This window comes from Akebia trifoliata, chromosome 13 (genome assembly GCF_017979445.1).
Source record: "Akebia trifoliata isolate Shusen 1 chromosome 13, ASM1797944v1, whole genome shotgun sequence".
Classification (NCBI taxonomy): Eukaryota; Viridiplantae; Streptophyta; class Magnoliopsida; order Ranunculales; family Lardizabalaceae; genus Akebia; species Akebia trifoliata.
Window position 1 is genome coordinate 2,647,924 of NC_141387.1, and position 13,812 is coordinate 2,661,735.

The window sequence follows — 13,812 nt, forward strand, 5'->3', positions numbered from 1 at the left end:
CTTGTGTACTACGAAATATATATTTTATATAAGAAAAAAAGAGGTAAATCATACCTTTCTTCTTGTCCTTAACTTAGGAATTTTTGGTGCTCAATTGTGTTTCATAAACATAGCTATGGAATTTTTTTCTATCTTGATTAAGTCCCTCATGAGATTAGGTGATCTAGGATGATCTACATATATAGCTTATAGTAATTTGAGCATAACTTTGTAATACATACTCGGAATTCGACGATTCCAAAAGCAATGGAAATAGATGATTAGATAGGCTTGAACAGAAAGTTAATCTTGAACTGATGAAATTAGAATTCTAATAATTTTGGCTACTTATCTTGTTCTATTATTATTATTTTAACATTTTTTGTCCTTGGCGCCAGTAATGATTCACCTGGTCCAGTCTTCTACCTTTTTTGCACATCCATGCCCTTTTTGGGATTTTCATCATGTTAGTAATTTTTTAATTTGTCTTAGTTTGATTCTTTTATTTACAACACTTTCAGATTTTCATTGTGCCTTTTCAAACTATACTTTTATTTTTCTTTTTTTATCATTTTTTTTAATGTCAGATCTGGACCCTCCTTTAGAAGTATTCAATGACTTTTGATATGATATTGGGATCTAAGTTAAGCTGCAAGATTGAAGACTCTACTTTTTCAGTTGTCCATGCTTGAGCGTACTCCCGTTTTTTATTTTTTCTCTTTTCTTTAAATTATCTTATCTAGATTCTCTTCTCAGCAACATTAACTTTCTTTGTGGCCTTGGGATTTGAGTTGAGCCACGAAATCAAGGACTTTTGATTTTTTTTTTTCTACCACCAAAACTTGCTCAAATTCTATCATTACTGATCAAGAGACCATTGAATCTTACCTTCAAACCTTCACATGATCAGACAAATCTTTATTGTGGGACGAAATGTAGGACGTGATTAGGATTAAGAAATAAAGGGATCAAAGGCTCAAAAAAGTATTTAAATGGGATAGGTGGAATTGGACTATGCCCTTATTGTTTTTCTTTATCTACCATTTTATTGATCTCCCATCCTACCTTTTTTTTGTTTAGAACTATCAATCATGTTATCCTCTTGATTTTCTCTTGGTCTTCGAGAAGCAAGTCGAGCCTAAGACTGAATATTTTATTTTTTTTCATTTTTTTATATTTATTTTTAGTTGTTCATAGTTTATATTCATGCGAACTAGGAGTTATTTGAATTTTTTCTTCTTTCTATTTTTTTTTTTTTATTGTCTCATTTTTTTTATTTTTTATACTCTTTTCCTTTGTAAAGAATCCTTATTTGTTTGACTTTTCTTTTGGGGTTCGTCTTTTTATCTATATAAGGAGAACGATTAAGTAGAAAGGAGGGGACTTGAAGGAGAAAAAAAGAGGAGAGGAGGCTTGGGTTTGTAAATCTTGTAATAGCTTGAAGAATAGTGGAATGGCTCTTCGGAGTCTAAAGACATAGTCTGATTTTGGAACGAATCCCGTAAACAAATCTTGTTTCTTGTCTTCTCTCTCTTTTCCTTCTCTTTAATTATATTTTCTATGTGATTTTTGATCATTTGAGTGCATTAAGAACAATGAAGATCGATTGTGGGGGGTAAATCTCGAGGAATCAATGACATTTGAGATTCTACCTCTACAAATTGGTGTTATTTGTGGCATCGAATGAAAACAACATGATTAACCACGATTAATGATGGGTTGGGGGTTGTCCCAAGATGGATTAGAATTTTTTTTCAATCGGATTCTTGTGTGTTGTGCGAATTTATATTTTGCACATCTATATTGGGGGCGTTAGTTATGGTTCTTTGCACGGTAGAGTCATCCATCGAGGTGTTTCATGTTGATTTGCTATCTTTCGTCTCGGGGATCTTGTCAAAAGCAAGTCTATAAGGATGAAGAGGAAGGACAGAACTATATAGTCACAGTTTATCCACCTATGAATAGAGAGGGATTTACGATTTATGTGTTCGTGGTTATGTATGAATAGGCAGTGCTTAAAATTGGGTGAATGCATCTGATGTGCCATGTTCAATTACTCAATCAGGATTAGATTGATGGGTTACATTTGATGGCTAAATCTTTCGATTCGGATTTACGGTGAATATGCAAATCATAGCTCCTTGCTTGGTTGGGATTACATCCACGTGTTGGATTTGATTCAGATTCAGCTCTTCCCCAAAGTCTCTGGTAAAAAAGGTAAGGATAAAAAAAAATTGGTTTGATTGGGTGCTAGGCATATACATCGCACTTAGGCGGTAATTAAATGTTGGGCGTGCACAATTCCTTGACGTGGATTGTAATCTTATAGTGGGGATGATTTCTAAGGGAAAAAGGTGTCAATTTAACTAGGAAGAGTAAGGAATAGGTCAACTCCACATTAAATGGTGGAGGGTACACCAAGGTCAAGTGTACACCATAGTAAAGATGTCATAGAGAAGGGTCTATTACAGCAAGGGTACTAATGTTCCCAGGTAACTCTAATTTTAAAAGGTTTAATTTGGTGGTTTGTCCATATATCATTCTGTATAAGACACCTTATTAAATTTGAATACTTTAATATTAAGGAATTCACATAAAATCTATGTGTTTTTATGTGATTGCTTTTTTTTTTTCTTCTCATTTTTCATTGTTTCTATTTTTTTTCTTAACACGTCATACCAAATCACACGAGTTTGATGGTGCATGCTCCCCATTTATGGCGTTTAAACGAGACCATATAATACATGTTCACAAGCTTGTAGATCCAACTAGTGATTGAACTTTGTTTTCTAAACATTTGTGGAAAATCTTTGATTTAAGGATGTACTATTACAAGTTATATTTTATTTCAAGAAGGGATTTAATGGTACAAGTAATAATACCCTTAAAGCTTGCAAAGTAGATTAGAAATGATCATGAAAAGCTCAACTCCTAATCCAAGGGTAGTTCAAAAATGTTGAAAGTAGAAAAAAAAAAAAAAATCAAATGCAACTTCACCTAATAAGCCAATACTGAATTCGTCAACATTCATACATTGATTCGATAGCTTCCTCCGGTGTCCCAATTAGTAGATTCCTAACGAGTGCGTTAAATTGAATTTGATAGAATTTTGTCACGTCACAATGAAGTTCTCAATAACTTCCTATGGAATAAATAAACGTAGGATAATAACGCTGAAGTGACATTGAAATGTACATCATGGAGGTATTTTGATGTAGATGTGAGACAAAATTATAGATGTTTTACATCTAATATCACTTGTATTTCAATAAAAAAACATCTATGATTCTAACACATTCACGTCAGAAAATATCTCTAACCTTCTACATGTACATTTCAATGTTACTCAGCACGTCTTAAAAATGTAACCTCCCATAAAGAAAAGAAAAAGTTATTTCATCGAAAAAGAAAAATTGTTTTTATAAGTGTGTGTCACGAGTAAATTAAAACATTACGTTTAATCGTAGGAAATGAAGAAGAAAGTGAGTGCAACCCCTCAATTATTATTGGTCTCAAACATGCTTTTGTACGGAAAAAAATGTTTTTACAAGTGGGTGTCACGAGTAAATTAAAACATTACCTCTAATTGTAGGAAACGAAGAAGAAAATGGGTGCAACCACAATTATTACTAGTGTCAGACACGCTTTTATGCGACAAAAACCATTATTATTTGTGCCAGGCACGCTTTTGTACGACAAAAAAATTATTACTAATGTCCGGAGCAAATTAAAACATTACCTTTAATGTTGTAGGTACGCTACCTATAGCTGGTCCTGGGACTCCACAGCCGACATGTGACGGCCATAACTTTCGTCACCTAGAGTTATGTGTATGCTCGCCCCGGAGCTACCCGGGGATACCCATGTAACAGTATGTAAGGCTCGATATGAAGCCATGTCAGCCCCCGTACCAGGGCATATATGTTAGCTTAGAAGTACATGTCAGCCCCGTGCCAGGGCACACTTGTTAGCTTAATGGCATTTCTGTAATAAGGGAGTATGACCGGCCTCTACTTTTGATGTTTCCTTCTGGAAACCCAAGAAAGACTTAGCATACTCTTTGTAGGAAGGGTGTCAGTGCTATCCCAATCCCTGGCCTACACACACGTTGTTGAAGCGTTGAAGCCCAGCTCCGTGGAAGTTCCGCGTGTCATAGGATCATCTATTGCTTGTAATGCATCTATTACTTTTGTAATACGTTACCCCGTGTAATCAATATTATATCAACAAAGTTGCCTCTGGGCTTTGTTTCGTGTTGCCTCATTTACTTATTTGCTAGCTACGTGTGTGTGGTGTACGATCATTTTACAGGCTTGCAAGTGGATTTGACCCCCTTGCGTCGCATGACCTCGCTTTGAAAGAATACGGCCGTGACAGTTGGTATTAGAGCTACAGTTGTTTGAGCACAGTTGGAATTTCAATCACGTTAGTTTAGGTACACGTTGGTTTTATCCCCATCCCTTCCCCCAGTTTCCATTTAGTTCACGTGAACGATGGCAAGAGGAGCTACTAGTACCGCGGACCAACCCGCTCCAAACACACCACCATTACGTACAAACAAGGAACGCATTGAGGTATTAGAAGATAAGGTAGCCATGTTATCCGGTCTCGCTGATGGTATTACGCAATTACATGGTCGACAGCACACGCTGGAAGAAGAATCTGTGACCTTCAGAGTTAGAGTGACTGACCTCGAGGAAGATACCCAAGGAAACCTAGCCCATTTACAAGAATAGATTACAGAGCTCACTATGAAAATAGGTTTCCTGGTCCGCACCGTCGCTAATGATCAGCCTGCCAATAGTGATGCTTATCCCTCGTGCTTGCGAGTACCCGAGCCACGCACCTTCGATGGTGTTCGCGATGCGAAAGAGCTCAAGAATTTCCTGTTCGACATGGAGCAGTACTTCCGTGCAGCTTGTCCGGATTCAGAAGAGATAAAAGTAACAACTGCTTCTATGTATCTTGCAGGTGACGCCAAACTATGGTGGTGAACAAAGTATATCGAGATGGAATGTGGCCAATGTTCCATCGATACATGGGAGGACCTCAAGAAAGAATTGAAGCACCAGTTCTTACCAGAGAACGTGGAGTTAATTGCCCGTAGAAAGTTGAGGCAACTCCAACATACAGGTACAGTTCACGAGTACGTCAAGCAATTTACTGCCTTGATGCTTGATATCCTTGACATGTCAGAGAAAGACAAGCTGTTCTCATTCCAAGAAGAACTCAAGCCTTGGGTTCAGACATAACTCCAACGGCAACGTGTGGAAGATCTCGCGTCTACAATTGCAGCAGCCGAGCGGTTAACTAATTATACTCCTGCTGAAGGGAGCTAGAAGAGTGTATACCCTCAGTCAAAGGGTTACTACCAGCAACCTGAGTACACAAAGAAGTTCTCAAATGGTAAGAATAGAAGGCATAGAAAGAGTTCCAGTCCGGGATCCTCACGGAATTCTTCCCCTTCACAGAGCAGAAGTACCTCGCCAGTCAAGCGTCGTTACAAGCACGTATGCGTTTTGTGTGGTGGGCCTCAAAAGACAATTAAGTACCCACAGTGAGCCAAACTGACTGCACTTTTAACTTCCCAGAGTGACCCTAGTCACGAGAGTACAAGTGGGCGAGATGATGAAAATTCTCCTCACATGGGAGCCTTGCATCTATTGAATGCAATGAAGTAGATATCTGAGACTCAGAATAGCCGAAAACGGAAGGGTCTTATGTATGTTGATATTGAAGTTGGTGGGAAAACCACCCAAGCAATGGTTGATACAGGAGTTACGCACAACTTCATTACCCCTGCAGAGGCGAAACGTCTCCATATCCGGCTCGATAAGAGTTCAAGCCGTATGAAAACTGTAAACTCCCAAGCCACTCATATCCAAGGATCGACCAAGTTAGTGTCCGTCAAGATAAGTATATGGAAGGGTAAGCTTGATTTACTCGCAGTTCCACTCGATGAGTTCAGAGTTGTCATTGAGATGGATTTCATGCAATAGAACAGGGTTGTACCAATGCCATTCGTCAACACCTTGGGCATCCTAAGTGAATGTCCAAGCTTTGTTCCCGTCTCCACAGGCAAGGAAGAGGGAAAGTTGATTTTAGCCATTCAGTTGAAGAAAAGGTTGAAGAAAGGTAAGCAACCGTACATTGCTTCATTGAAAGTTGAATCCGCAGAACAGGACCATAGTTCAACTCCCACACAAGTTACACAGGTTTTAGCAGAAGTTGATGACGTGATAGCGAATGAGCTTTCGAAGACACTACAGCCGCGTAGGTCGATAGATTATCAGAATGAATTGTTACCTGTTGCCACACCTCTTATAGAGAAGCCTTTCAGGATGAATCCTCTAAGACTAGCTGAGTCAAGTAAGCAACATTATGGACGTTGTATCGAGTATCGAGCATCGAAGAAGGTCACCATCAAGAACAGGTATCCGATCCAGCAGAGTACCGACTTGTTTGATAAACTTGGGACAACCAAGTATTCTTTAGAGTTAGGTTAGAGATCAAGTTACTGTAAGATTCAAGTTGCAGATGAAGCCCCTCAGTTACTTCGTTAGAGTGTCAACAAGAATTGGAATGTACCTCAGAGTGTTGTCAGCGTCAGAGATTCAAGAGTCACAGAGAAGTTATGGGACGGACCGTGCAGACTACTTGGATTCCAGCTTGATTTTCTAACCAGTGTACAGCATCAATCAGTTTGGCCAACGGGGAGATTCAGTTCTGCGTTGGAGTATTTCAGGCATCTTGCCAATGCTGATCATGAGAATTGGGCGAATTTGTTCAATTCTACCACTCAGAAGAACTCTTTTTCCAACAAGAATACTTTTGAATTTATATCAGGACAACAGTGTTTAACTTCTCACATTATTGTTTCAGGCTACAAGAGACACAGTCCAAGGACGTACAGGTTTGCTAAACTCTGGTTACCGTACAGGTTATGCAGCATCCACTCTGTCATCCATGCAAGAAGTCTCAAGTCGTACCATGCAGATCAAGGAGATCACGCGCGCAGCATTCCAACACGTACGTCTTCTCATTCAGCTTTTCAGCCAGAGCATGTTGTCGACAAAATTTTCAAAGACGTCATTTCAGCAGCAGTTCCATCCAGCAACAGCAGCAGCAGCATGTGGAGTACTTCGTCATACCGGACATGCCAGAATTTGAAGCTACACAAGAGAGTGCAGAGAACCTACAACCTTTCAAGCAGTCGATTGAAGAGTTTGCCAGGTCAATGCGACGAGGACGTCTGCAGAATAGGTGGGAGAGTCTATGACGGCCATAACTTTCGTCACCTAGAGTTATGTGTATGCTTGCCCCGGAGCTACCCGGAAGCACCCATGTAACAGTATGTAAGGCTCGATATGAAGCCATGTCAGCCCCCGTACCAGGGCATATCTGCTAGCTTAGAGGTACATGTCAGCCCCGTGCCAGGGCACACTTATTAGTTTAGTGGCATTTCTGTAATAAGGGAGTATGACCGACCTCTACTTTTGATGTTTCCTTCTGGAAACCTAAGAAATACTTAGCATACTCTTTGTAGGAAGGGTGTCAATACTATCCCAATCCCCGGCCTACACTCACGTTGTTGAAGCCTTGAAGCCCAGCTCTGTGGGAGTCCCGCGTGTCATAGGATCATCTATTGCTTGTAACGCATCTATTGCTTTTGTAACGCGTTATCCCGTGTAATCAATATTATATCAACAAAATTGCCTCCGGACTTTGCTTTGTGTTGCCTCATTTACTTGTTTGCTAGTTATGTGTGTGTAGTATACGATCATTTTACAGACTTGCAAATGAATTTGACCTCCTTGCGCCGCACGACCTCGCTTCGAAAGAATACGGCCGTGACACGACAACACCACGTTCTATTTGTGAAAATGAAAATCATGAAAATAGTCCATAGAGGAAGACTACGAACTATTTTCTTTGATGGAAAGAAAATATTCCACGTTCTATGTGTGAAAAGTGAAAACTGAAAAGTTACCCTCCGATTTTTATTATTTTTCTTCCAATTTTCCAAAGGAAAATGCTGAAATGACAAAATGTATTTGCTGTGATCCTCACAAGTTTGACGTGAGATGTGGCCATAATCATAGATGTATTTCCTCGTGATATGAGTAAAAACCATCTACAGTTATGTATACATGTTCACGTCAGAATTGTGAGAATCACTGAAACTCCTGTGTCACATTAAATCCTTTTCCAAACTACATTTTAGAGCCTTGGTCTAGTGAATGCTCACCTGCTTTAATTTATAATTTTAGTTTATTATACATTTTGGAGTGATCTCATTGTTCCAGTGAGAGCTATTGCACTTCTTGTTCCTATAGTTTATCTCAAAATTATTGAAAGTTGAAACTTTAAAACTATGACAATTCATGAAGAATCATTTTCTAAGTCTTAAATTGTATATCATCTCATATATATCGATCTATTAAGATTTATTTTTCATGTTTTAAGTGATCAAAACTGATGAAGTTTGTTCAATTGGTGCAAATTAACAGGTACACTACGTTCACCAAAGAATTCCGCTTGATCCTTTATAAAAATTAAAGAGAGGTAAACCAAAACCAGATACCTTTCTTCTCTCTATTGCTTCCTTTCATTTAGTTAGTTCTTTAATCATTAATTATGGCTTTGGTACTCTTTTCTATCTTGGTTTCACCCCTCACTGAAATAGCCAAGTGATTGTTTGTTTGTTTGTTCGTTCCGAAGTCATAGGGTTATAAAGGATAAAACTGAGAATTTTGAAAGAAAGAAAAAATTCGAAAAAATTTTCATTTTCTTTAATGAATTCTATTATTTCTAAATTTGAGAGTTCAGTAGCCATCTATTTTTTTTTTACAAATTCGATCAAGCTTTGATTCATAAAATAAGGTTTGTTAAGTAACAAACTTGATAAAGTAAGAGAGTTTTTTTTTATCAGATAGGTATGACAATGCATGAAGAATCATGTTTTAAATGATTAAAACTGATAAAGTTTATTCACTTGGTGCATACAGGTTCACTGCACCAGACCTTTCTTCTCTTCCTTGGCTCAGTAATATTTGGTGCTCAAATTGTGTTCCATAAACATAGCCATGGAAATTTTTTCTATCTTTTTTAAGTCCCTCGTGGGATTAGGCAAGTGTTTGTTTGGTCTTCTTGAGGGCCAAATTTGTTATCTTATCAGTTACGATGAGAATCTTGAGAACCTTAGGAAGGATGCCCGTCGTCTGAGCACATTGAGAAACGAAGTACAAAAATCGGTAGATGAGGCGGAGAGTAGATTGGAAGAAATCACAGGAGTAGTGAAAGAATGGTTGGAAGAGGTAGACGCTATTGATGTGAAGGTGAGGCGTCTTCTAGATGTCGAAGCTAATGATGAGAATGTGAGATGTTTAGAGGGATTGTGTCCAGATTGTAGCTCTCGTTGGGGGCTGAGTAAACAGGCGGTGCAGATGTTACGTGATGTCAATGCACTCCAAGCAAGAGGGGACTTCACCGTGGTTTCTCGTGTTCCACCTCCTCCAAGGGTGGTACCACGGCAGACTACCAGTTCTGTAGAGGGATTGGCATCCAGGAAGGCCGTTATGGAAAAGGTCAGGGAGGCATTACACGATGAGAATACCAGATTTATTGGGCTGCATGGAATGGGGGGGATCGGGAAGACAACCCTCGTGAACAATTTAAACACTGAACTCAATGAAAGCCAGCTCTTCGAGAAAGTTATATTTGTGACCGTGTCAAACTCCCCAGATTTTAAAAGAATTCAAGATTATATTGGGAGAAGGTTGCCCTTAGAGTTTGAAGCCGACAGTGAGCTGGCAGAAAGAGCAAGTAGATTGTTGGAGAGGTTGAAGCGGGAGAAGGTTCTGATAATATTGGATGACGTGTGGACGAGGTTTGAGCTATCATCAGATATTGGAATTCCTAGTGGAAGTGACCATGTGGGATGCAAAGTCATTCTCACAACAAGAAACCGTGATGTTTGCCGCCAAATGGAGATTGAAACTATATTCGAAGTGAAACCCCTCTCTGAACCAGAGTCATGGATTCTATTCACAAAAAAAGCAGGCGATGTTGCTACCCAGGATACTTTGTTACCACTTGCACAGAAGATTGCAAGGAAATGTAAGGGCTCACCATTAGCAATTGTTGTGCTAGGATCCCTTTTGAAAGATGTAAGGGATGAATTCGTATGGAACGATGTCTTACGCGCATTAGAAAATCCTGACCCAATCGAATTAGAAGGCATAATTCCAGAAGTGATCACATCTCTGAAATACAGCTATGATCATTTGGATGGGCCAGAAATCAAGTGCTGCTTCTTGTTCTTTAGCATGTTCCCTGAAGACTATAACATTCCTTTGTCTCGGATGAGAGACTATGGAATAGGAGAAGGTTTTTTGAATGTAAACAAAAGTTTGGAAGATGCATCAAACAAGCTACTTAATTTTGTTAGAAAATTAAAGGCTTGTGGCTTGTTATTAGATGGTCGCAATGACAAGCATGTGATGATGCATGATGTGGTTCGAGATGTCGCCATACATATTGCGTCCAATGATGACAATGGGTTTTTGATAAAAGCAGGTCAAGGATTAAGTAATTGGCCCCGGGTAGATGTACTCGACACACATAAGCGGATCTCATTTATGAATAATGAGTGTTCTGAGCTTCCTACTCCATTGGAAAGCCCACAAGTCCGAACCCTGTTACTGAGTCAGACTTGGACAGTGAAAATAAATATTGTAGAAAATTTCTTCGAAAAGTTGAAAGCACTTGTTGTCCTTGATCTAAGTCATCATCTTAGCTCAGTGCCCAAGTCACTTGGACATCTCACAAACCTCCGTACTCTGTACCTAGTGGGGTGTGAACTATCGACTAACATATCAATCTTAGGAGAATTGAAGAATTTAGAAATACTTCATTTGTCTGGCTCCGATATTGACAGGTTGCCTGAAAAAATAGGTAATCTAACAAATCTAAGGTGCTTAGACTTGACAGATGCGAGCAGCCTTTCAAATATAGCACCAAATGCAATATCAAGGCTGACTAAGTTGGAAGAATTACACATGCTGGGAAGTTTTGAGCAGTGGGATATGAATGGACATGCTAGCCTTGCAGAGGTAGTATCATTACCAAACCTGGTCAGTCTTAAAATCGAAGTGAGAAATGGCATATGCGCGTATCAAGACATCCCTGCTTGTTCATGGAAAAATCTGAAAGAAGTTATAATTTTTCTGAATGTAGAAAACTATATTGAAGCTCCAAATTTTGGATGGAGTGGTAGTGGTGTCCACATCCATGGAGCAAACAAAATTTCAAATTGGGTTAGGATATTATGCCAAAAAGCCAGCCATTTGAGTTTATCCTCCTGCTATGGCTTCAACTGTCTCGAATACTTGGATACGGTAGGGTTTTTTAGCCACTTAAAAATGCTTTGTATCCAGGACTGTCCTGACGTAGAATATCTACTAAGCATTGGTGAGGAGACTCCACAAGTTCCATCATTTGGGATTTTGGAAGAATTAATAATCACAAACATGTGCAGCATGAAGAAGATCTTGCATGAGCTACCACCAGCTACATTCCTCAGACATCCAAGTGAGAACGATGAAGGTCATATAGTGGTTGTTCAAGACCCTTCAACCTCGAGACACAGGCAACTACTGAGGTATCATTCTGATTATGAAACAGGAGCTCCCAAGACCTTTCAAAACTTGACACATTTTTCGATTGAAAAGTGCAAGATATTAAAGAACCTCTTCACATTCCGTTTAGCACAAGGTCTCCGACAATTACTTGTCCTCAAAATAGAATACTGTGATGAATTGAAAGAGATAATTGCAATAGAAGAGGATGAGAAGGAGGAAGCAGCAGGTCATCAAGGATTACTACCTTCACTAAAACATCTTCAACTGACAGACTTACCTGGTCTAATGAGCATCTGCCAACACAGTTTAGCTCTTGGTACCTTTCAAAGCTTGGAAGGTTTAGACATCACTAAATGCCATGGATTGAAGAACCTCTTCACATTCTGTTTAGCACAAGGTCTCCAACTACTACAATATCTCTCTATATCTGAATGTGGTGAATTGAAAGAGATAATTTTAATAGACGAGGATGAGAATGAAGAAGCAATAGGTCATCAAGGATTGCTACCTTCACTATGGGATCTTCAACTGACAAACTTACCGCATCTAATAGGCATCTGCCAACACAGTTTACCTCTCGGTACATTTCAAAGCTTGAAATATATACAAATCACCGGATGCCATGGATTGAAGAACCTCTTCACATTCCGTTTAGCACAAGGTTGCCAGCAACTACAAAAACTCTTTATATCTGAATGTGGCGAATTGAAAGAGATAATTGCAATAGAAGAGAATGAGAAGGAGGAAGCAGTAGGTCATCAAGGATTGCTACCTTCATTAAAGTATCTTCAACTGAAAAACTTACCTCGTCTAACAGGCATCTGCCAAGGTGGTTTACTTCTCTATTGTTCTTTAAAATCAGTGACAGTGACAAGCTGTCCCAATTTAAAGAGGCTTCCTCTCGAACCTCAAGGTGTGTCCTACCCTGCTGAGATCTCAATAGATTTTACATGGTCTTCAGAATTGGGTTTGAAGAGGTATCCCCACTCTTCGAGTGAGACTAATCCCAAGGTTGCAGGCACCATCCTCTCGAAAAATCCTACGCGCAACTGGTTGAGTCTAGTATTAGACCATGATATTATATCAGAATCAGAAAATGTTTACGACCTTAACCAGCCAGGAGATGTTGCTTCTATTGATGATCTGGAAGCCACTGAGAACTGCACCGAAGCATATTTAGACCAACTAGAGCAAACACGGGAGGTGTCAACCATTGAAAACTATGAATTGGAGACCGGTGACTTGGACTTAACCTTGAGACTTTGAAAAGCTAATATTGGGAGATAAAGAAGATTGAAGCCTCAAGACATGCTTCTTCTTGCCTTTAGTTCGAGTAAAGAAAAGGTCTGATCACCCACCATCCTCTTTTGATACTTCCTTTTGGTTTTGATATTTGAACTAGGACAATCATTGTTTAAATTTAATGAAATTTCTTAGACATTTTGACAATCTGATTGAGAGTTTATATAGGTTGGGTCCTAAGTAGAGAGGGCTGGAGTTCCTTATAATTCATCGACTACAATGAATTTATGATCTCTACATCCTTCAATTGTAGGATGGGGGACACTTCCCTCATATATTTAGACCCCTTCCTCTGTCCTCACCACAATTGAGATTCTTTGATAATTTACATAACCAACAATTTAATTATTCTAAAATTTTAGATTTACTTACTTTATCACCACTTTGCTTGATCCCAACAAGAAAATTCAAAATTATCCATATATTTGGGGATGAGGCTTTGTAATGATGAGTATAACAACAAATATAAGATTTGTCAGGTAAATGGTTTTTCTTAAATTTTCCTTGCAATCAAGCATGCCCTTAATTTTGGAATCTTAATCATTTTTCATGAAGTATGCTATTTTTTTTTTCTGGGTTGTTTTGCTTTTCTAATTTTTTCAATGATAAAAGCAAATGTGAGGAAGCTAACGCGTGAAACCATAGACTGTCGTCCCATCCCAGTTGGAAAAACCAAAGGGAGGGCTTTCACCTTGAACATTGCTAAGAATGGTTGGGCACATACGCTTAAATCCAGGCTGAGCTACAGCTTAAAATCTGCTTTATGGTTTCACTAAGTTCCCATTAAATCTAGTCTGTCCCTAGTGATGTATGTTGCTTGCCTTGGATGATTATTGGTGTTAATATTGTACATCAAGTCCTTTTTATTTTATTTTTGTAAAATTATTTT

General features: G+C 38.9%; 1 protein-coding gene across 1 annotated transcript; it reads left to right on the top strand.

Moving 5' to 3' along the window:
- Positions 1-8,421: 8,421 nt before the first annotated feature.
- LOC147387298 (putative disease resistance protein At4g27220) lies at positions 8,422-12,887 on the top strand. The gene is made up of 2 exons (XM_086421546.1): positions 8,422-8,544; positions 8,988-12,887. The coding sequence occupies exon 2, from the start codon at positions 9,066-9,068 to the stop codon at positions 12,885-12,887; it is 3,822 nt and encodes a 1,273-aa protein (XP_086277672.1). The 5' UTR covers positions 8,422-8,544; positions 8,988-9,065.
- The last annotated feature ends 925 nt before the right edge of the window (positions 12,888-13,812 follow it).

Coding starts and splice junctions, on each gene's coding strand:
- LOC147387298 (XM_086421546.1), top strand. CDS start 9,066: ATGGAAATTTTTTCTATCTTTTTTAAGTCCCTCGTGGGATTAGGCAAG.